This window comes from Choristoneura fumiferana, chromosome 14 (genome assembly GCF_025370935.1).
Source record: "Choristoneura fumiferana chromosome 14, NRCan_CFum_1, whole genome shotgun sequence".
Taxonomy (NCBI): domain Eukaryota; kingdom Metazoa; phylum Arthropoda; class Insecta; order Lepidoptera; family Tortricidae; genus Choristoneura; species Choristoneura fumiferana.
The window spans coordinates 17,979,872-18,002,896 of NC_133485.1; the positions used below are offsets into that span (position 1 = coordinate 17,979,872).

Genomic DNA, 23,025 nt, shown 5'->3' on the forward strand with positions numbered 1-23,025 from the left:
AAAGTCTCTCCGTCCGTATGTCACAGGCGTTTTACTCGAAAACTACAAGATGTATATCAATGAAATTTGGAGTACAGATGTCTTGTCAAAGCCGCTATTTAGTTTTGTAGTTAAATTACAAAAATAAATATTTATAGGGGGGGCAAATTGAAATATTTTTTTTAACTCGCATTAACGCGTGGCACATAGTTCGACAGCTCTTTTGAAAATATATGTAGTAAGGTTTCTCAAAAAAATTTTTGGTTAAGTGAAGATTTCCGGAAACATCGCTCCCAAAGTAGCAAAAAGTGTGCCCCCCCCTCTATCTTGTAAACCGTTTGTCCAAACAATATGCAAAAAATATGGAAAGGTAACGCTTAATAAATACTTTCAACGAAAATTGGTTTTAACATGATCGAATATACCGTTTTTAAGTTATTGCCTAAAAACTGCGCTTCTCAAGTTCTCAACAAAAGGACGTTAGTGCCGTGAAGATACGGTCTTTTCTGGTAATAGATATTTAACTGTAGTAAGTGTTTTAATTGTGTTATAATGCACATAATATTACTTGATTTTTTCGTAATGGCTACGGAACCCTATCTTGGGCGTGTCCGACACGCTCTTGGCCGGTTTTTTTATTCAATTGTCAGGGCTATTGTTCAGTGTCATTATTGTTCCTGTTCACTACCCTATAGTACACAATTTGCAAATAAAAGCTTTTGTAAGAGTAATAGGTTGTAGTATTATTTATTCTGACCCATCGACAACCATCTGAACTACACAATCGCTTATCGCTCGTTAACTCGTACTTAATTTCGATGGGTCCTACGTATAAGAGCTTAAGTGTAAAATTTTTACTTTACAGGACGGACTTTCAAAGTCAAAAACTGTCGTAACTCAGAGATGGTGTATCCGAGACTTCTAAAATTTGGCACACTAGCTAATAGTACTCTGTCCTTCAGCCACAACGAATAAATTTTAATATAATATTTTTTCATTAAAAGTTATGGTACATACGCCCATATACGTGAATTTCCGGGAAATAAACTTGTGTTCAAAAAGACAGTAAAAAGATCTATCTGGTACTTTGGCTCATATACGCGTTCAACATTAAAATCTTTGGTAAAAAAATACTTTACCCAAGATACTTGGAGAAATTAAAAAAAAGTAATACAATCACGTTACGATATAGTATTGGGGTAGCGGCGTTCCGCTTGACGTACAAGGACCTAAATGGCAGTTATGCCCACAGATTTAAAAAAAAACCGCCCCGGGATTTACCGCGTATAAGTATCAAACGTACGTTTGGCCCTTTTACGTTAAAATTGCATCTAGTTCGGCCATTTTACGTCAATGAAAACTCGAAAAATAATTTAATAACAGTGTTTTTTTAATCCACTATCTAAATATATATAGTTTATAGATACCTATAACGCACAAAACTCAAAATTGAAAAAAAAAAACACTGGCCCTCATAGGACCTATCAATTTGTAGCTCTACTCGCTTCGCGTTCATCGTCGGCGTTGAAACTAAGTGCGTTATGCGCAAGTCGGTCTGCGCCAAGCCTGAATCCAACTGGTTCATATTAAGCATTGCTCTTGACGAAGCAGCTTATTTCGAAATACACCTGCAGTTGTGTCTGTCGTGTTAAAGCCATTTTGTTAATTTTACTTTCGTGACTTAAAGTAAATTATTAATTTAGGATTATTTGGCGTTAATTATTAATTTCATAATGAAAAGTTTGGCTTGATCGTTTGTCGATTGTTTTGCTGAAATTACAGATTAATATAGTTTTATTTTAAGACACAATTTTAATTAAACGTAAAACCCTTCGATTTCAATGAAGCAACTGTTAGTTCACGGGATGATTATGTCAAACGTTACATTATGACATTTGTTATTAGGTCAAGTGGGGATCCTTTATTTATGACATGAAGTGATACAGTGAATTAGTATATAATTTAATGTTTAGTATTTAAATTAAACGGATTTTAAAGAAGTGATAATGTTATTATTTTTTGTGTTGGGGTGTGTTCTGCTGCAACAGGCTTCGAGTTTAACCTTAACAGGTAAGACCAAACAGTTGGACCACGTTTAACTAACAACACGACTGACTGGAAAAAACATCCATTCAATAAATGAACCTAACATAGACAGACAGACTAACGAAACTTTATAAATAAATATCATGGGACACTTCACACCAATTGACCTAGTCCCAAACTAAGCAATGCTTGTACTATGGATACTAGACAACGGATAAACATACTTATTTAGATATTGCATAGGTACTTCAATACATATTAAACATCCAAAACCCGAGAGCAAACATTAGTATTATTCATACAAATATCTGCCCCGGCCGGGAATCGAACCCGCGGGACCTCAAGCTTCCTAATCAGGTTCGCTAACCATTTGGCCAACCGCCGGCCGGCAACGCATCCGTAATTCAACTTATGTTATGGCTGTCCGTTGGCGGCGGTGATTGCTTTCTTAAATTTTAACTGAAGCCGTTGTAAGTTAGTCTGCGGGTATAATGGGAATATACTAAAACGCCGTTTTTCCCAGTGTCGCTTACGCACTTTTTCTGAGGCGGATGTTTTCCATTCTAATGCGCATGCTCAACGGTAAGAAAAGTGTCAAAGGTTAAAAATATATGTATTAAAAAAAAACTTAAACAAATTGAATAGAAAACCCCACCCAATATAAACATGAATTAGTCATTGCAAACGAAAACATTAATTTGTAATAATACTTACACCGTAGAAACTCGTGAATAATTATTAATAAACACTGGAAAAAAGTTTTAACATGAAAAAAATTGACAAGTTATGAGTCAGACGTGGAATAGACAGCTTCATTACATCTCGCAAATTATGAATAAATTAAAATGAAAGAGCAGAATATGTACAATACCTAAGTATCATAAAGAGCCTATTATTTGTAACACAACGTCAATATTTCATGTCATGTTTGAGAAAAGACTTCAAATTCTATTTCCATTTTTTTAACAGACAGTATCTTTGATTAATTATGTATACGTCCAAATAAATTGGTCATTTGGCCAACATCATAGTCATTTCTATCCGATGGATGTCCACTGTTAGACATTAGGGCCCAGTTTCTGGAAGCATACCTATTAGTCTAATAATATTTTCACTTCTCATGCTCGTAAAGTTGGCGGTTATGCTGGATCTAAGCGACATAAAATTGTAAACAGCCACAAACAAAAAAGGTTTCTACCTACATACATTTTTTTGTTAATTTTTAATTTATATAAAACTAAAAATCAATCAAAATAGATCGATAAAACTAAACATTTATAATTATATTGTACTGCATAAGCAATAATAATAATAATAAAACTATTTACTGCCATAGTATAAACAAGAGGATACAAATACGCATATTATAATTAGAAAAAGCCGTGGTGGCCTAGTGGTGTGACCTATCGCCTCTCAAGCAGAGGGTCGTGGGTTCAAACCCCGGCTCGCACCTCTGAGTTTTTCAACATTAATGTGCGGAATTACATTTGAAATTTACCACGAGCTTTGCGGTGAAGTAAAACATCGTGAGGAAACCTGCACAAATCTGCGAAGCAATTCAATGGTGTGTGTGAAGTTCCCAATCCGCACTGGGCCCGCGTGGGAACTATGGCTCAAGCCCTCTTGTTCAGAGAGGAGGCCTGTGCCCAGCAGTGGGACGTATATAGGCTGGGATGATGATGATGATATTATAATTAGGTACAAAATAGGTCTACACCTTGACAATGGGTGCCAGTCTCAGCAAATGCTGGCTTTAGTTTTCAGCGCTGGTTTTCAACCCGGACCCTTTGGCAGGGGTGGCCGTAAGTAATACTAAGATATTAAAAATAATAGTAATTAAAAGAGAATAAAAACAAACAAACAAAAACAAAACACTGTAACAAAAATACTACTAACAAAAATAAAAGGCACATAGTAAGTGAACAATTGTTTCCACTGTTGATATTTAATTTCCTCGCCATCAAAGTGAAAAGCAGTGTAAAACTCCAGCATTAAACCCATTTTCCTCTCGACGTGTCTATCCATCGGGTGGCTATATGAACGTCTATGGTAAAATGGCTCGTTTTATGCTCTCGTTGTACAATCTACTATAAGTAGTGTTTTGTCTCATTTTCTCATACAATTTATGAGACAAAACATTAATATTATTAGATAAATACGCTTTGAGAAACAGGGCCCAGGCCTCCAACATAGACCTTCATTTGCTTCAGTTGGAAGCGGCCTGCATCTACATTATTAATTTTTAACTCCCGACGCAAAATTAAGGGTTGTATAAGTTTGACCGCTATGTGTCTGTGTGTCTGTCTGTGGCACCGTAGCTCTTAAACGGGTGAACCCATTTGAATGCGGTTTTTTTATTTGAAAGCAGGTTTTGTAGCGATGGTTCTTAGATATGTTTTATCAAAATCGGTTTAGCCATTGTTGAGCTATTGAACTTTGAACTTTGTTAGAACCAAAATTTGAGAAACTTGCTTCTGCGCATTGCAGTGTTTTGGCCCACGTATGACGGAGGTGACGACCCCTTGCTTACGTTTCTTTTGTTGACTTTAAACGTGTGAAGTCGATATTTCTTCGAGTATTTTCATTAGCATGCTGTCTATGTTTTACCATCTACTTATCTACATACTTTAGTATTTACTAGCTAATGACTAGCTTTTGATTGCATTGACTTAAGTTTAACACGTTGGCTGTTATGAGCATCACCGGTAGGATCAGAAGCTCATTTTTGGCCAGAATCAAACTTTGAATGCCTCTGATTTATTTGTCCTGCTTGTTTTATATGTGATGTTTATTTTTTTAAGTTGTTTAATTAAATTAAACATTACACTTGCTAACCCAGTTACCAAGCAGCAGTGCCATATTAACTGGCCGTTCTTTTAAATTGTTCGTAATTGTAAATAAAATTTATTTCGTAAACTATACTTATTCATCATTCAAAACCCCCGACACAAAAAAAAACGCCTGAAATAAAAACGCCGACATAAAAACACCGCCCAAAAAGAAAAATAAAAAGTAAAAAATAATTATGCACTACCTAGCTGTTGCCCGCGACCTCATCTGCGAAGAATTCGTTTATACCTATCCCGCGGGGACTATGCTGATTTCCCGCAAAATTAGCCTAAGTTAATTTAGTATAAGTACCTAGTAATATTTTTTTATCTAAGCGTCGGCGTCGTTAGTGTCGGGGAACCGCTAAGGTTTACAGGAAACAAAAGTACATATGTTGATTTTTTTAAAGTATTAACCTTAGCGGTCTTGTCCTTCAAAGTTCAAAATCTCAAAAACGGCTAAACCGATTTTTATGAAACATGCCTAAGAACCATCGCTAGAAAACCTGATTTCAAATAAATAAAACCGCATTCAAATCGGTCTACCCGCTTAATAATAATAATAAGATATCCATTTATTTCAGGCAACTTGGCCTATACAATAAATACCTTACAGATTAACCTTAAAATAAAAAATGCAGGTAAATGCAGGTGCTTCGCAGATTTGTTCAGGTTTTCTCACGATGTTTAGCTTTATCGTAAAGACAAATTTCGAGTGTAATTTCGCATGAATTTTGAAAACTCGGAGATGTGAGCCCAGGTCCATAGAGATGGAGATAAGAGTGATGTGAGCTCTTAGGGTCTACGCGACGCTAGCTGGGGCGGGTGCAGGTAAAACCCACGCACGTAACGCGTGCGGTCCGCGCGCTACTCATATTATTTTATTAACCCCCGGCGCAAAAAGAGGGGTGTTATAAGTGTGACCGCTGTATGTGTGTGTGTCTGTCTGTCTGTGGCACAGTAGCTCTTAAACGGGTGGACCGATGATGGTTTTAAAAATATCATCATCCCAGCCTATATACGTCACACTACTGGGCACAGGCCTCCTCTCAGAACAAGAGGGCTTGGGCCATAGTTCCCACGCGGGCCCGGTGCGGATTGGGAATTTCGCACGCACTATTGAATCGCTTCGCAGGTTTGTGCAGGTTTCCTCACGATGTTTTCCTTCAACGCAAAGCTCGTGGTAAATTTCAAACGTAATTCCGCACATGAATTTCGAAAAACTCAGAGGTGCGAGCCGGGATTCGAACCCACGACCCTCTGCTTGAGAGGCGATAGGTCAAACCACTAGGCCACCGCGGCTTCAGAATCTTTAAAAATATGTTTCATCGAAATCGGTTAGGCCGTTTTTGAGATATTGAACTTTGAAGTGACAAAGTCGGGTGTTTTCCAACTTTGTTCGTTAGGTTATTCAATAGGACACCCGCGCACCGCAACCCGCGACCCGCGCGTCAGCTAGCGCAGGGGGCTACTATCAAATTCGAAAATCGAAGTTCGTATCGTACCGTCCCTCTCACTCCCGTATTAAACAATATAAGCGTCAGCGGGACGGCAAGATACGAAGTGGAGGTGCGAAGGGCAGGTGGTAGGACCTTGTGCAAGGTCCGCCCGGATTGCTACCACCATCTTGCTCGCTAATCCTGCCGTAAAATAGCAGTGCTTGCACTGTTGTGTTTCGGCGTGGAGAGTAAGACAGCCGGTGAAATTGCTGGCACTTGAGGTATCCCATCTTAGGCCTCTAGGTTGGCAACGCATATGCAATCCCCCTGGTGTTGCAGGTGTCTATTGGCAGTGGTGACCTCTTACCATCAGGAGACCCACTTGCTCGTTTGCCATCCAGTCGAATAAAAAAAAAAAGTTGGAATTTTTGCACTCGTAGGATAAGCCTTAGGCCCTGTGTATTTACAAGCTGTTATTTAGTTTCACCTGTCCCGTTGTCTGTCTGTCTGTAATCAAATCTTGCAAGTTAAATTCGACCAACTTCCAGTAGATGGGTTGACTTAAAATTTGGTATTACTTACTTGCGTGACAATGCAATAAATGTAATTCAAATTCAAATTCAAAAATTTCAAATTAAAAAAAAATTCAAATTCAAATATTATTCAGCAACTAGGCCGCAATCGCAATGGGCACTTTTACACGTCATTTTTTAAACTACCAGCGCTTTCGGAAAGACCATCATTGCCAAGAAGAATGCGCCGCAAGAAACTTGGCAGAAAGTCATTTTTTCATCAAAATATAATTACAAATAAAATACTTAAAAACTATATTATACAATAAAAGAAAAAAAAATACAAAAAATAATATTAAAAGAAATACAGGATGTATGGGGTCCCTTAGTTACAATACTAAACACTAACTATATCTAAACTATATCTACGTTCAGTGGAAGTGTAGAATGCTTCCACCGTCATAAATTTCAAAATAATAATAACAATAATTTAGTTCTGAAATATACATTTCAGGTCAAGTAACCATTAAGCTTTTGGATTTCGAAGGCAAGTTCACGTCTGCCGCCCCCAAAGTTAGCTCACACGCACTCATGTCATGCTCTGAAAGCAGAGCGGTACCGAGGGCATGGTATTGCTTCCGTTCCCATAAGCTCTATGGATCGTCTTGGGAACTTCGACGTCGCGAGCCTGTGACTAGAATTTAAACTAAAAATATAAAAGTTTAAAATCCATAAGCTTTACAATATACAGCCTTAAACATAACAAGGGGATGTATAAAGTCCCTGAGTTAATAATAAAGTTATTATACAGCAAGGGGATGTATAAAGTCCCTATGTTAATAAAAAATTCCTAATCTATATAATTCAGAGATGTATATAGTCTCTAATGTCAAAGTAAACTAATTAAATTAATTTATATCTATAAATTAATAAACTAATTAAATTAATTTATATCTATAAATATTTATAATTTAATCTGGTAGTGACATCATGTTAGTCCGGCTAGGATCGTCTCCACAGCACGGAACTCTTTAACGGTTAATGGCATCGACTTGAAATTTGGTATGCAAATGTAGTTTGGGAGACAATACAAGTACAGTCAACAAAAATAACAGTCAGCAAAAAAAGCTTGTATTAAAAATTATTTTTTACCACAAACTTTTTTTTCCAGATGATGAGTTTATGCGGCTGCCAGAGTTGTTCAAGCTGGAAAAGTATTACGAGTGTCTGCGCCAACCTGGAGATACATACTGCTTCGTCAACGCCAGACTCTACGGGAACGACTCGAACGATATTTACCATACACTTGTGGTATGTACTATATATAAAAATACAGGGCGTCTCTGACGGTCTCTGACCAATGGGGCTTTAGATCCAGGGTTCGATTTTACCTACTCGCAAAACTGAGCTACAATATAATTAATACAATACAATGACTCTTTATTGTACACCAGAAATAGTAAGCGATACAGAAAACAGGTACACAGAGAGAAAATTACAAGGTAAGGAATAGGCGGCCTTATCGCTTAAGAGCGAACTCTTCCATGCAACTTTTGTTTTACTACTACTACTACTTAGCTACTAAGGTACTACTTTTTTGCTACTTTTTAAAAGTATGAACATAGTTAATTTTAAGATTGGTTTTAGGAGTTATTTTGTATTTTTTATTTCAACTCCAAATTTTGTTACTTTTACGGTCATCTGGTAAAATCCATATCGAAAATACAAGCTTATACATAGATGCACAGAAAAACCAGAAAAATAGACCAGCGCTGGGAATCGAACCCAGGTCCTCAGCATTCCGTGCTGCGTGCTATACCCCTACACCACCACTGGACAGGAGTACAGATACAAATAATTAGACACAGTTCTTTTTTTTACATACAAACTAAATGTAATTTTTCAATGCAATACAGTACTAAATTGACGGCACATTTGCAGGTGTGTTTGCAGGTGGTAGGACCTTGTGCAAGGTCCGCCCTGATTCCTACCACCATCTTGCTCGCTAATCCTGCCGTGAAGCAGCAGTGCTTGCACTGTTGTGTTTTGGCGTATCCCATCTTAGGCCTCTAGGTTGGCAACGCATCTGGAATCCCCCTCTTATCTCTTACCATTAGGAGACCCACTTGCTCGTTTGCCATCTAGTCGAATAAAAAAAAACATTGAAAAATGTTAATCTAAGGGATGTCAAATAAATGTCAAATGTTATTTCAAGGCCCCGGTACCAAGAGACGGCCATAACACCGCCGTGTCCGATACACTGATTTAACAATTAAACTTTGTGGAATAATAAAAATGATCTAAATTTATATTTCTTGAAAATGTTACAAAACAAAAGTAGCTTAGTTTTGTGAGTAGAATCAAACCTTGAATTTAAAACCCCATCATGATCAGAGACACCCTGTATATATGTCGCAGGGAATAATTAAGCTACTTAGGGGCTGTTTCACCATCCATTGATTAGTGTTAACTGGCGGTTAGGTTAGTCGTATGCCGTCTCTATTTGTTTTGCACGATTATTATATTTTAAAGTGTAATAATTCGCATTCTCCATTATTACACAAAAAAGTTCACAGACGCGTATCTCAAGCGGATGGCACTCGCGCTCGCACTGGTCCCAACCGGTCCGAGATATCGTGTCCGTGAGCAGTGTCCATGTGTGCGTTGCTCGAGCGCACTTTGTATGTAGATTGACTTCTGTACTTATCTGTTTTCTGACACTGTGTTTATGCTTCGTCAGCATATTTCGAACACCAGTGTATTAGATCCTTTACATTTCTTTGGGTCAGTTTTACCACACATTGATAAATTTTATGTGGCAGAATGTGATGCCGTTCCTATTTATTTAGTACAAAACAAACAGAGACGGCATCACAGCTGATATCCTATCCTACTAATATTATAAATCTGGCAAAAGAGTCCCATGAGACAGAAGCCGTTTACGAAAAAAAAAAAATTGCGAAAAAATTGCGAAAGTTTTGTAAATCATTTTGTTTGATACAATTCATATTCAGTGTATAGATAGTTTGAGTCCCGGGGAATGAAATAGGTTAGTTATTCTCCCGGGAAATTAGGTCCTCCGGAATAGCGAAAAATGTGTTTTACGCGGACGGAGTCGGGGCTACGGCTAGTTTATCACATACAATTGATAAATAATGGCCGAAACAGGCGCTTGGTCTGCCTAATGTGTTACACAGCTATCCAAATTCTTCTTTAAATTTTGAAACTTGTTAAAATACACACGAACTAAAATATTTTTGTCACTTTTATTGTAGCTATTTTCGGTACAGTCAGCATCAAAAGTAGCTGGTTACTTTTGTACTTTCTCGTTTTAAGGCCACGTACTTAGCGCCATACAAGATTGACAAATGTGTTAATGTGACAGAGTAAAAAAGTAACCTGCTACTTTTGATGCTGACCGTACACTTATACTAGGTAAAAAACAATTAAGTAATGATAAACGCTAACACGTATACGAGTAAAAAAGGTTCAACATAAACGTAGAAACGCTTAGGTAGATATAGATACCTAGTTGTAATTAAGAAGTACGTGCAACTTGTTTTTTTAATCTCTATCTTGGAGTTGAAAATTTAGCACTAGTATGATATTTTTGAAGACGTCATCCTCATAGATTTTTTTAAATGAATAAATAATCTTTATTCAATCAAATAGGTACATTAGCGTCCTCCTAATTGTAAAATCCGGCCAAGAGCGTGTCGAACACGCCCAAAATAGGGTTCCGTCCGTAGCTATTACGAAAAAATTAAGTAATATTTTTCTAAGGATTTCGTATTTTAAACAGATTTTTCCAAGTTCTGGTATTTATACCTTAGGCTGCTATTTACTCTTAAACTACTAATAATTCCAAAGTAAACTTAACCGTTATAGTTTTCCTTGTAAGTTTGATATACTTACTACCATCCTGAATCTTTTCAATTTTTTCCACCTACCGGGTTAGATTTTAGAGGGGGAGGGGGGACGACGACGCTCGATTTTAATGAAAATTTGCACTTTAAACTTGAATATTTCGCAAACATATCACAGAATCAAAAAATTGTCTTTGCAATTCCCTAATGGTTTTAAAAGACCTATCCAACGATACCCCACACTACAGGGTTGGATGAGAAAAAAAAACACCCCCACTATACGTCTATATATATATTTTAATGTACCATTTTGTCGGCATAGTTTACATATATATCCGTGCAAAATTACAGCTTTCTAGCATTGATACTCCCTGAGCAAAACCGCGGACGGACAGACAGACAGATAGACATGGCGAAACTATAAGGGTTCCGTTTTTGCCATTATGGCTCCGGAACCCTAAAACTTTTTTACCTACTTTAAGAAATATCTACAGTTAGAATATTATATAATATTTGCAAAAACTAACTGTTTAATTGTCATTGGTTTGATAAAAATCGGTTCAGCACTTTTTGTGATAGTGAACTTTGAAGTCAAAAAAGTCAAAATATCTTTATTCTATTTAAGCTATAAGCACTTACAAGCACTTATGAATGTCAAAATAAATCTACCACCCGTTTGGAAAACCTCAGTTGAGAAAAATCCGACAAGAAACTCAACAAGATATATTTTTTGTTGGTTAGGTTATAGTTATCAACTCTATTATATTGAAGTTTTAATCCCGAGTCGCGCTGCTCCTAAAGGAAGGTTTATGAATTAGCCCGAAATATGTTGAGGTAAACTCGATTTAAGACGTGAGTTATCCGGATTAACTTTCGTTTAATATGAATGAGTCTCACACATAATTTCATGTTTATAATATCAACCCCTTTTTCCAGGAATACTCAGCAGAGAATTTTATACATTTCGACCGCACCCTCATCCACTGGGGTATTTGCTTGAGGCAGTCTTGCTCCTCGTTCCTTCGGTCAAATCGGACGGAATCACTAGAAGCATGCATCAACTCGACTCTAGAGAGATATCAACTGCGTGCGAGAGTCACGTCTTCACTGTGCACTGACTATCAACCAGAGACGATATTAGACAACGGCGACTACGCTTTTGCAGCGGTTTTGATCATCCTGCTCCTATTGAACTTCCTGGGAAGCGCCTACGACTTCTATCTAAGCAAATATAGCAAAGAACAAGGGACATTGGTAAGTTTTATTTAAAGACACAGATTTTTTGATTTGTAACAGGAACAATAAATGAAACTAGATATATTACATCATCATCAGCTGGAAGACGTCTAATGCGGAACAAAGGTCTCCCCTTAGAACGCCACAATAAACGGCCACTCGCCACTTGTATCCATCGGTTACCCTCCCTCACGACACGATGTCGTCAGTCCACCTAGTGGGAGGCCTGGCATTGCTTCGTCTTTCGGTTCGTATTCGCCACTCGAGGACTTTTCTTCCCCAACGGTTATCTGTTCTTCGAGTGATGTGGCCCGCCCATTGCCACTTCGAGCTATGTCGATGACTTTAGCTCTTCGGCAAATACCCGTATTCCGGATTCTATCTCGCAAAGAAACTTTGACCATAGCTCTCTAGTTTGTTGCGTGACTCTAGAATCTCAATATACTCGTACAACATCAACTTGAGATGGGTAAATCCGGATCTGAAGATTCGAAAGAGTCAATAATATATTGACTCCTTTAAAATCTCATCGACTCCGAGGAGTTATTAACTCCGATCAACCAATTGCATCGAGCGACTCGCGATCGGTGATTCAGCACTCGCTTCACTTTCGTTCAATCACGTCGGATCGGATCGGATATGTGCCGTCCCGCTCACGCTAATAGCATTTATTACGAGAGGAAGAGGGATAGCATGATACCAATTTCAGAGCCACTCCCCGGAGCCGGTTCGCCAGTTATAATTATATTCAAAAGAGTCATTAGGACGAATGTACTTCAGTACCTCGGTACCGAACCGAGCCGGATCGGCCATAGACAAACTAATAATCGCTCGAAAGAACCGGAGTCAATAAAGGAGTCGGAGTCGATAAGCGGATTCGGTACCGATACCGGAGCTGGATTTAGTGAATCAGATCCCTTATTGGAGTCTATATTACACATGTCTACTCAACTCATGTCATCAACACGTAAATATATAAAATAACAGTTTTTTACGGTATTTAACTAACGATTATTAGTCAAGAACGGTTCGACTGGTTTCGTACCTTTTGTAAGATCTTTTTCAAGGGTGACTGCGTTCACGACGGACGAAGTTTCAAAAAACAAAGGTCATAAAGAATCCTTTCTTTTTCATTACTAATACTATTATTGTGAAATTAACTCTGTCTGTCTGCTTGTAACCTCTTCATGTTTAAACCTGATAACCAATGAGGGTCAAAATACCGCAAACGGGACTTATCACGCTAAAACACACGAGTACTTAACATTTACCTGGACGTTTCGACCACATTACAGTGGCCGTGTTCACGAGTAGACTGAAGTGGGGGCGTCAAGTCTGCCTAGCAGCGCACTGCACTTGCACTAGCACTTGATCACAAAAAGTACCGGCACTCGTATGACGAACTACCCGAACTTGGTCATTTTTATTTGTCACCCCATCACACCGACACACAACACTACAACGTCCGATAGTTCCACCGAACACTCGCGCTGCTAGGCAGACTTCATACCCCCACACTTCAGTCTACTCGTGACCACGGCCACTGTTATGTGGTCGAAACGTCGAGGTAAATGTTACTCGTGTGTTTTAACATGACATCTAAGTCCCGTCCCATCTAATATGCTATAGATATACAGAAATTATTTACTATGGCATGGTTCTATAGTGGCCTAGAAAGCAAACTGGTTGACTACACTTCGTTCGGTGTATGGGTCTCCTTTAATGTCTGCGTTAAAATAACCTGATCTTAATTGGATGGTCTGACGATGGATAGTAAACCTGTTTATATTAAATTATGTAATTTGTCTGCAATGTTCATCTTTCGCAATTTTTGACAATTTCATGGCCACAATACATGCATGGTCTGCATGGTCAGTTTATATTGTTTATTATCAAGGTTATTTAGTTAGCTTTTTGATTATATAGTTGGCACTACTTTGTGAGCTATAGACCTCGAGAGTTTTTAGAAATGATTACTTAAACTATGTTACTTTTTTTACGCATTCAACCCTAACATCTTAGAAAATATTCCGAAATTGCTTACGAAATTTCACCGACAGCTCGAAGAATACAAGTTGAAGTGGGAATGGGTGGGCCATATGGCTTGAAGAACAGATAATCGTTGGCGGAGAAAAGTCGAGTGGCGACCATGAACAGGTAGATGCGGCGTTGGCAGGCCTCCCACCAGGTGGACTGACGACATCGTGAGGGATGCAAATAGCGAGTTGTTCATTGTGGCGTTCTAGGGGGGAGGTCCTTGTTTAACAGTGGACGTCTTCCGACTGATGAATTCATGATTATGACGACAGTTAAAAAAAAAATAAAAAAACCGACTACAAATATCTTGAAAATAATTTTCTACTAGTTTGAAGTCGGTGCCTTAGCACGAGCCAGCAGGAGTGGACCTATAGTCGTCTACTTCATCTACATACTATATATTGGGCTTCAATCACTCCTGCTGGCTCGTGCTGAGGCACCGACTTCAAAATAGTAGAAAATTATTTTCATGGTTTTTGTAGTCGTTGAACCACACACTCCTTTTTTGAAGTCGGTTGAAAATGGGAAAAGAGTAGCAACTTGGAAATCAGTTCAAGTTCGAAATCAAAGACCTTCCGAGTGACTCAGGTCAGTCGATCAGACAGCTGCCTTGACGGCCTTGACCATAAACAAAATGTTCGATTATGTTACATGTTTACGTAACATGATCCACAATTATAATCTTTCTAATATATGAAATTCTCGTGTCACAAGCCTTGTAACCATACTCCTCCGAAACGGCTTGACCGATTTTAATGATTTTTTTGTGTGTATTCGGTGGGTCTGACAATAGGACGTAAACCATCTTCTACGCGAACGAAGTCGCGGGCAACAGCTACTAATTATATACAAGTTTCCTTAGTTCCTTATGGAACAAAACAAACACCAAAAGTTAATACGCTACGACCACTATTTTGTAGCTCTAACTAATTAATAAAATTGTAAGAGAGCATAACGCGACATCGCGTCACCGGCCATAGTACACACATTAATATAGGAGTAACCGGCCGCTTTACGCGACATCGTGCGATATGGCAATTAACTTGTTTTTCTCAAAAATGTCCGTAAAAGTTGACATTATTCTTTACATATCAGAAGGTGAAGTGCATAGTTTATGGTCAGCGAAAAATTAAAAAGTTAAAAAGATTGCAGGCGCGCTAGCTCGACAATAATGAATTAGTGCGCCTTTTTTTTTATTTTTATTTTTTAAGTTAAAAAGGCCATGGAAATGTTGGCACAAGTCGTATACAGCCAAGTCTAATGGCCGGTATCAGATATTTTGTTGGAACTCCAGACTTTTTCTATTGGGTCTGAAATAGCTTGTGGTGTTTTCGGTGGAAAAATACACCTGCAGTTTATTTTTAATGAAAAAAGGCGGAAAAGCATAAGAAAAATATTGGAATAAAATTAAATTTTACAATATATTTCGAGAGAAAGTTTGTTCTATTTCAGAATTATTCACCATTTTTGAGAAAAGCTTTATATTAGTCTCGGCTGGAATAGCAATTGCTGGCTTCGTATTAGTTAAACGGACTCGCAAGCTTGTCCGTTTAATACTCATACTCAGCCAGCAATTGCCTACTTCCAGGCCACGACAATAATCTACTATTATCGATTTATGTTATAATTATTTCCTTCTGTTAAAGGTGCCACCCGGTATTGCAATATTATTTACATTTGTATAAAATGTTATTATCTTTCCAGCGGCACCCGTTCTGACGGCGCTGTTAACCACATCTTGATTTTCTCTTTGCTTTTGCAGTTACAAAATTTTTGCTATGCTTCGCTATAAGGCGGAACTGGAGGAGTATGTTAACAAGACAGGGGACTTCTACGAAGATGAAGCGGCTTAAATGCCTGGACGGTTTCAGGTGAGTGTTATAATATTGATATTTAGGGGCTGTTTCACCATCCATTGATTAGTGTTAACTGACGGTTAAATATGATACCATCTCCGTCTATTCGAACAAAACAATGATTTAACCGTCAGTTAACACTTCAAAGTCAATACTTTACAAAATACAATACCTATATTTAGTTTCATGTTAACCTTAGCGGTCCCCCGACACCGACGACGCTTAGATAAAAAATATTACTAGATACTTACACTAAATTAACTTAGGGGCTAATTTTGCGGGAAATCAGCATAGTCCCCGCGGGATAGGGATAAACAAATTCTTCGCAGATGAAGTCGCGGGCAACATCTAGGTAGTGCATAATTATTTTTTACTTTTTAATTGTGACACAGTAGGTTCGCTATTTGAAGGGATCGCTAATGCGGATCGGAATTATTTCCAAATATCCCTGTCCATGATATAATCATTAACTTTATAATACTCCTTAGATATACTAGTATTAATGTCTTCTTGACAATAGATCTGAATTTTGCACTAATCAATGGATGGTGAAACAGCCCCTTAATATTTAAGCGACTAGCTGACGCAGTTTGCACCCGCGCCCGCAGGCGTGCGCCCGCGCCGGCTAGCGTAGACTTCCGTACCCGAAGGCTCACAAACCGTACCGAGTAGTACTTATGCTACTCTATGGTATAACGTATAATGATTTACACGAGCAAAATCGCGGGTGAAAACTAATAGTTTAGTTTATTTATTCAATGTAATATTAGATAATAATTTACATAAATGCCAAGATATAAGAATTATTATAATTCTGTTACCTATATTGAAATCTTCAAGGGTAATTAATATAAGATTTATAATAACATAGTAAATAAAATACTGATAAAACCAAGATATGAAATAAAATAAAAAATTAAAATAAGATTGGTTCTCCTTTAGGGATCTTAAATAAAAGTAAGTAGGTATATTACAATACAAATACAAAACAAGTTCAATAGTACCTAATATAGTTTTCATTGACATAACTTTTTTTTACTTCGGCCCTTCTCATTCATCTGGGCACTAGTTTAATTACCGTGTCGGATCGCTTTTTCCCGCAACAGTGACACGGTAATCCGATTGAGTGTACAGATGAAGAGAATTGGCAATCGACCTGTCTTATCAACTGTGCGCTCAGTCTTACTATCGTGTCGCTTTTCCCCGCGATACTGACACGGTAATTAGATTGAACGCTCATATGATTTATAATGGCTGAATGAAACTCTCGTTGGACATATTTTGTTTAAATTACTAAGTTAAACAGTTTAAATCACGATTATAAGCCAGGAACGGTCCGACTTTAATAGTTTTCCTTCTTCAGAACGATCAGCACATGCCTCGTGCTGCTGGGCCACTGTCCAATTCCTGGCCTCATCACCTCGGATAATCCGGTATTCATGGAAAGGGTAAGAGTTTATTTAGGAACGCTGTAGGCCTATCTAGTAATTAGACCTATGGCCTCTCAAGTAGAGAATCGTGGGTTCGAGCCCAGGTTACATTGGAAACTTTAACACGAGCGCTTCAACTAACGGAAACATCAAGAGAAAACCTGCATTAACACTTGCGAAGCAAATTAAAGCAAGCGAAGGTATGAGTATACAGTTTTACAATCTGCATTGGGCCTACGTGAGTACTGAGTACTGTAGCTCAAGCCAAGCGCTCTCATTCTGGGAGGAGGTCTGTGACCAACAGTGGGACATATAAAGGCCAGTTTGAGAAAAAATATTTGTGGCACTATCGGTTGAAACTATTCTCTCCACTTCAGTCCACTTAGCGGGAGGCCTGCCGGTTGGTGGTCGCCACTCGAGGACTATTCTCTGCCAACGGTTATCCTGTTCTTCGAGCGATATGCCCTGCCCAGTGCTACTTCAAATTGCTATGTCACTAACTTCACTTATTCGGCAAATATCCTTATTCCGGATTTACCCCCTCAACAAAAAAGCTGGCGCAGCGGCTGAAGCGGCCGAGAGCAGGACAATATTTAAAAACAAAACAGGGTCTCGGTTCATCATACAACTTCGTTGCTACCGGTTTCGAGACCCTGGCTCCTTGGGGTCCCGGCGCTCACAAATTATTGTAGTGAAAAAGCGCCTGGTCGACACTACTGGAGACCCAAGGGCTGGCAGCTATCTCTCTCAACAAATCGCCATTCAACGAGGGAATGGTGCCAGCCCTTTGGGCACCATGCCACGGGGGCCTTTTTTCATTGCGGTATTGCGGTTCATAGTTAAGTTTTACTTATGGTTATTTTTCCTTAATATTTTTATTATTAGTCTTACGAACTATTTCGATTGTTTCTAATTTATCAAAAAAGTACCATCTCAACTTTTTCCGTTGTATTTTCCAGACATATTCCAAACTGCCATTCCACATACTGTACAACGGCACGTTGATCGTGCAGTCGTTTTTCATAATTTCGGGGTTGCTGACGATGTACTCCACACTTGTGGGAGGCAACAACTTTTCCTGGAAGTTACTGCCCCCAGGCATTCTGAACAGATGGTTAAGGTAAGCTTTTACAACAAAATTTCAAGAGATAATTTATTAGTTGGCGGGATGACCTGGACGCGGAACTGAGAGAGGGGCCAAATATAGCTCTGGATAGGGAGATGTGGAAGACAAGAGGAGAGCCCTTTTCCAGGGATACTGGGATGTTTTGATACAGTAGACGGTTTGATACAGTAGACGTTTTGATACAGTAGACGTTTTGACACAGTGGACAACATGCCCCCAAAGAGTTAATAATCCACGTGTTAATAATTCATTAATGGTTCAAGGTTGACCCCCCCGTACGCGATGGTGATGTTTTTCGTGATGACATTAGGAAGACACATGGGAGATGGACCATTTTGGAAGGTAAGGTGTACCTATTAAACAAGTACTTCTTTAGTGATAGCTATTTAAAGCAAGGCAAGGTACAGGTGGCAGCATTCCCTCTTTGAATAGCTAAGCTAATTCTTTGTCCAAGGAAGCTGCCAGTCTCCTCTGACGTCTATTGACCTCTTTGTTACTTCTTTATGAAGCTTCAAAGCCCTAATTATAGCTTTTTTTTTTAGCCAATCATAGAGACTGAGGTAGAAGACTGCTACCATGCGTGGTGGCGACATCTGTTGTACATCCAAAACTATTTTGACAAAAATCAGTGCATGGCTCACGCCTGGTAAGCCTCCATATACCTCCAATACCATATACTTGACTTTAATGGTTTAAAGTCCGCCAACTCAACTTGTATCGAAATTTCGGGATTCTACTAAATTCCCATGGAAATTCAAGAATTACATCGCGGATTTCACTAACTCAGCACATAAAACACTCATGAAAAAAATTTAGTCTCTTCTGCTATGTTTGAATCTATTGAATATTATATTCCAATATTTTAACCGACGGATGGCCGTTGGGGCGGAAAAGTTCTCGAATGGAGACCACGGAGCGGCGCAGCGTAGGACGTCCACCATCGAGATGGACGAATGACCTGGTTAAAGTTGCGGGTCCACGGTGGATGCAGGCCGCTTCCAACCAAAGCAACTGGAGGTCTGTGTCCAACAGTGAACGTCCTAAGGCTGATATGACGATGATTTCAATCATTAAAATGGTTGTAATATTGGGATTTTATTCCGATCTCGATTACTCCGAATTTGAACCCACGATCCTCAGCTTGAGAGGCTTTAGGTCAAACCACTTGGCAACCGCGGCTTGGGATCTCACGGTGATCAACCGATAATCTGATAATTTATTGAATGAGGCGTTACTTTGCGGATGATAGCTACGTTTATGCAAGAAATGTGTGTTCATGCAGTTCTGCACCTCCACATTTAAGAACACACACACATCACACAAACCCATCTATCACCACCACCACAATACACTGACGCGTCTCGAACTCAACCAGAGGTCATAGAGCAACACAACCGTTCACCATGCTACTCGTAACAGATGTTAGACTACACACATTTATTGCATAGACGTAGCTATCAAAAGGTTGCGAGTGAGCAAAACAATTGCTTCAGTTCATCGAGAATCGGTGTTCTCAGGTACCTGGCAGCAGATTTCCAGCTCAGCATCCTAGGGATAATAATCGCGTGCGTGCTGAACGGTGCGCGTGCACAGAAGATGGCTATCGGTGCCCTGTTTGCTGTCGGCCTGATCACTCCCGCCGGGCACGTGTTCATGCAGAATCTACACGCCATCCTCATTGTGTCGCCAGAGTGAGTAAGAGTATACATGTCCTGTATCTTATGTATTTAAACGCGCAATTAGCTAGTTTGCTGGGTAAAAAATATTATCTGTTAGTCTGCCAGATTCTCAAAAAAAATTGGACATGTCGGATTTGAGACGTGGGCGCTAACGATGGGCCTTATGAGGAAGCTCAAAGTCACTCAGGGGTTTTTCTGCGGGATAGAATCAGAAATGATGATATCCGCAGTAGAAATAAGGTTACCGACATAGCCCCAAAAATTGCGAAACTGAAGTGGCAGTGGACGGGGTACATTGCTCGTAAGACTGACGGCTGATGGGGTCAGAAGGTTCTTGAATGGCGTCCGCGGACCGGGAGACGAACTGTCGGTTGGCGTCCAACAAGATGGAGCGACGACCTGGTTAAGATCGCGAGATCGCGTTGGATCCGGAAAGCACAAGACCTGTCTGAGTGGAGAGCCTTGGGGGAGGCCTATGCCCAGCAGTGGACGTCTTTCGACTGACATGATGATTATTGAACATGTATGTATTTTTGTTTTCTCAATCAAACAAAAATATACAAAGATGAAGCGCGTCAAGGTTCGAGAGTGGGGCCCGTGACGTTACGCCGTTTTATTTGTTTAATTAACGAAAGAAAAATACGTCTAATAGATATTTTCTAATAATCTAACTGTCGAACGAATTAATTAGATTTTTTAAGTCACTAGCCTATTTCCGCGTAATTGTTACAGGATGGCGCTAAACTTCTTTGTAAACGACGATACGTTTAATAACCTGTACAAGCGGGGGCATACCAACCTGTCGTGCTACGCGCTTGGACTTGCACTGGCTTTCCTTATCTACAACCTCAAGGAGAGTGACATAGGCTCGCATAAATACAAAGTGAGTTACCATAAAATAAACCAATTACCGTGGAATTTTGTTACCATTGATTTTTTTCAATTAGTATTTTACTTTGGTTTAGCATGAATACAGTGTACGGTGTTAGTAAAATTCAATTACTGAAAACCTCAGACACCACAACTGTATAAACAATTGTGTCATGTTCTAGTTTGCGTGCGAACCTTTGTTCAATTTACAATAGCTTGTAACCTTAGCACTTCAATGAATTTTGCTCGCATTTTACGAACCCTGGTAATGGTTGATAACCACCTTCTTTAAATGTTCCAGAAATTCCGTTTATTCTACTGGATGCTATTTCCGATAGAACTGTTTATCGTCCTGACTGGAGCCATCTTCTACATCCCAGGCATCCAGATCCCTCTGGGGGTCCGCATGGTATACTCCAGCTCCATCAAAGTGCTGTTTGGTGCCATAATTTGCTTCCACATCTTCTTCACCATTCTTAAAGTTGACAGTGAGTACTTTTTTTAACTTAATGTATGTACAGATAAATTCTACTGAGATTTCTTTGACCAACGAATACTTTTCCAGATACTATTATACTTTATTATACTTTGCCAGAGACCCACCGCGGTGTACTAAACTGGGCAGGATGGGGTATCCTTGCCAAATTCACGTACAGCGCTTACATCGTCCATATCTGCGTACTTCGGACATACGCCGCCGACAACGACGCACTAGCACGCATGACCTCCTACAAAATCGTAAGTTATCCCATAATTATCAATCCGTTTTTTTGGGGTTAAGGAGCTAGAATGGCCAAAGATGATTTAGAACGATTTCGATAAAGCCTGATGCGCAAACCCGGGTATGAATCCACGATCGTCAGCATGAAAGACCATAGCTGAAGCTACCACGGCTCAGCTTGATTTGATTGTTTGTATTATATTTACGTTATTATACTTTAGTAACCCAAAATAGACCAGGGCCTCCGACATCATCAAATTACTGAAATGAAATAAAATTATTTATTTTGAAATGAAATGATTTTTATGATCCAATTTAATTAGTTAAATCATTTGTTCACAGCTCATGAGTTACACATCGTTGCTCGTCCTTTCGTTCGCCTTAGCATTGCCGCTCTGGTTCTTTGTAGAGAAGCCCGTCGCCAACTTAGTGAAGACGTTAATTTTTCCTGCGCCGCCAAAGAAGGTTGAGAAACCCACGTCTGTGAGCATGGTGGCGGACCTCGCGTCCTCCAAGGAGACCGTTGAAGTCAAGATATAAGTGAAAGGCCGGAAAGACTTCGACTTTTTAAAGTTCTGTTAGTGACATTGGTGCGTTCAGTCAGATGTGTGATCGTGTTTAGACTACAGATGTGCAAATTGCGGAAAGTTTACAAAAAGCTGGAAAATTCTCGGAAATTTCTGGAAATTTTCACAAGAAGTACCCACATACGTATAAGAAATTTAATTTAAGAAACGGAAAGTTTGAATCCCCGGAAAATTTGAGTTTCCGTTTTTATGGAAAATTCCGTAATTTTGGAAAGTTTTCTTTGGCATACCTATCAGTAGTTTGGACGTTAGCGTTCAATCAGCTGTCAATCAGCTGTCATACTTAGATATGACAGCTGATTACGAGTGTGCACATGTTGGAGACTTTATTACCTTATTCTTCGTACATAACCAACACTGGAAGGGACCAAATAGTACCTGCTTCAAAGCAGTAAAATTACATTACTGAAATTAATGTAATTTTACTGTCACATTTACTGACCACTTTTACTGTCAAATTAGGTTCCGGAACACTAAATACGATGTAGATCGAAGCGACCTTATTAAATTAGGAAAGGACCTAATCATTTTAGGAAATAATTTGGCTCCTACCAGTGCTGGTTATGTAAAATGGTTATGTACGGGGAACAAGGAACTGTATCAGCCTCCCATGTATGTTATTAGGATTTTTATAACAAAAATTAGAGTAAGTCGATTAAAAACACCTATAGATGTTGCGAGCTGGCAACTAATGGCGAGACGTTGAAGATATTTCAAACTGAAGATTTGTTTTCATACACCAAGGATCCTCGATCCTCACCCTTGGGTCCTTGTATGCTTGGGATCTTGCAGGTTTGTCAAAATTATTTTGGT

The 23,025-nt window shown here is 39.1% G+C and overlaps 2 protein-coding genes across 2 annotated transcripts; both read left to right on the forward strand.

Moving 5' to 3' along the window:
- Nucleotides 1-1,563: 1,563 nt before the first annotated feature.
- LOC141434927 (uncharacterized) lies at nt 1,564-15,662 on the forward strand. Its single transcript, XM_074097414.1, has 5 exons — nt 1,564-1,665; nt 1,885-2,049; nt 7,976-8,115; nt 11,607-11,924; nt 15,648-15,662. Exons 2-5 carry the CDS (start codon nt 1,986-1,988, stop codon nt 15,660-15,662), a joined length of 537 nt encoding a protein of 178 aa, XP_073953515.1. The 5' UTR covers nt 1,564-1,665; nt 1,885-1,985.
- Nucleotides 15,663-15,670: 8 nt separating this feature from the next.
- On the forward strand, nt 15,671-22,370 carry LOC141435349 (nose resistant to fluoxetine protein 6-like). Its single transcript, XM_074098060.1, has 10 exons — nt 15,671-15,814; nt 17,163-17,247; nt 18,189-18,349; nt 18,619-18,697; nt 18,898-19,001; nt 19,873-20,046; nt 20,767-20,917; nt 21,206-21,392; nt 21,500-21,642; nt 21,968-22,370. The coding sequence occupies exons 1-10, from the start codon at nt 15,753-15,755 to the stop codon at nt 22,163-22,165; spliced, it is 1,344 nt and encodes a 447-aa protein (XP_073954161.1). The 5' UTR covers nt 15,671-15,752; the 3' UTR covers nt 22,166-22,370.
- The last annotated feature ends 655 nt before the right edge of the window (nt 22,371-23,025 follow it).

Coding starts and splice junctions, on each gene's coding strand:
- LOC141434927 (XM_074097414.1), top strand. CDS start 1,986: ATGTTATTATTTTTTGTGTTGGGGTGTGTTCTGCTGCAACAGGCTTCG. Junction 2,050..7,975: donor TTCGAGTTTAACCTTAACAG/GTAAGACCAAAC, acceptor TTTTTTTTCCAG/ATGATGAGTTTATGCGGCTG. Junction 8,116..11,606: donor ATATTTACCATACACTTGTG/GTATGTACTATA, acceptor CCCTTTTTCCAG/GAATACTCAGCAGAGAATTT.
- LOC141435349 (XM_074098060.1), top strand. CDS start 15,753: ATGTTAACAAGACAGGGGACTTCTACGAAGATGAAGCGGCTTAAATGC. Junction 18,350..18,618: donor ATTCTGAACAGATGGTTAAG/GTAAGCTTTTAC, acceptor TAATGGTTCAAG/GTTGACCCCCCCGTACGCGA. Junction 18,698..18,897: donor GAGATGGACCATTTTGGAAG/GTAAGGTGTACC, acceptor TTTTTTTTTTAG/CCAATCATAGAGACTGAGGT.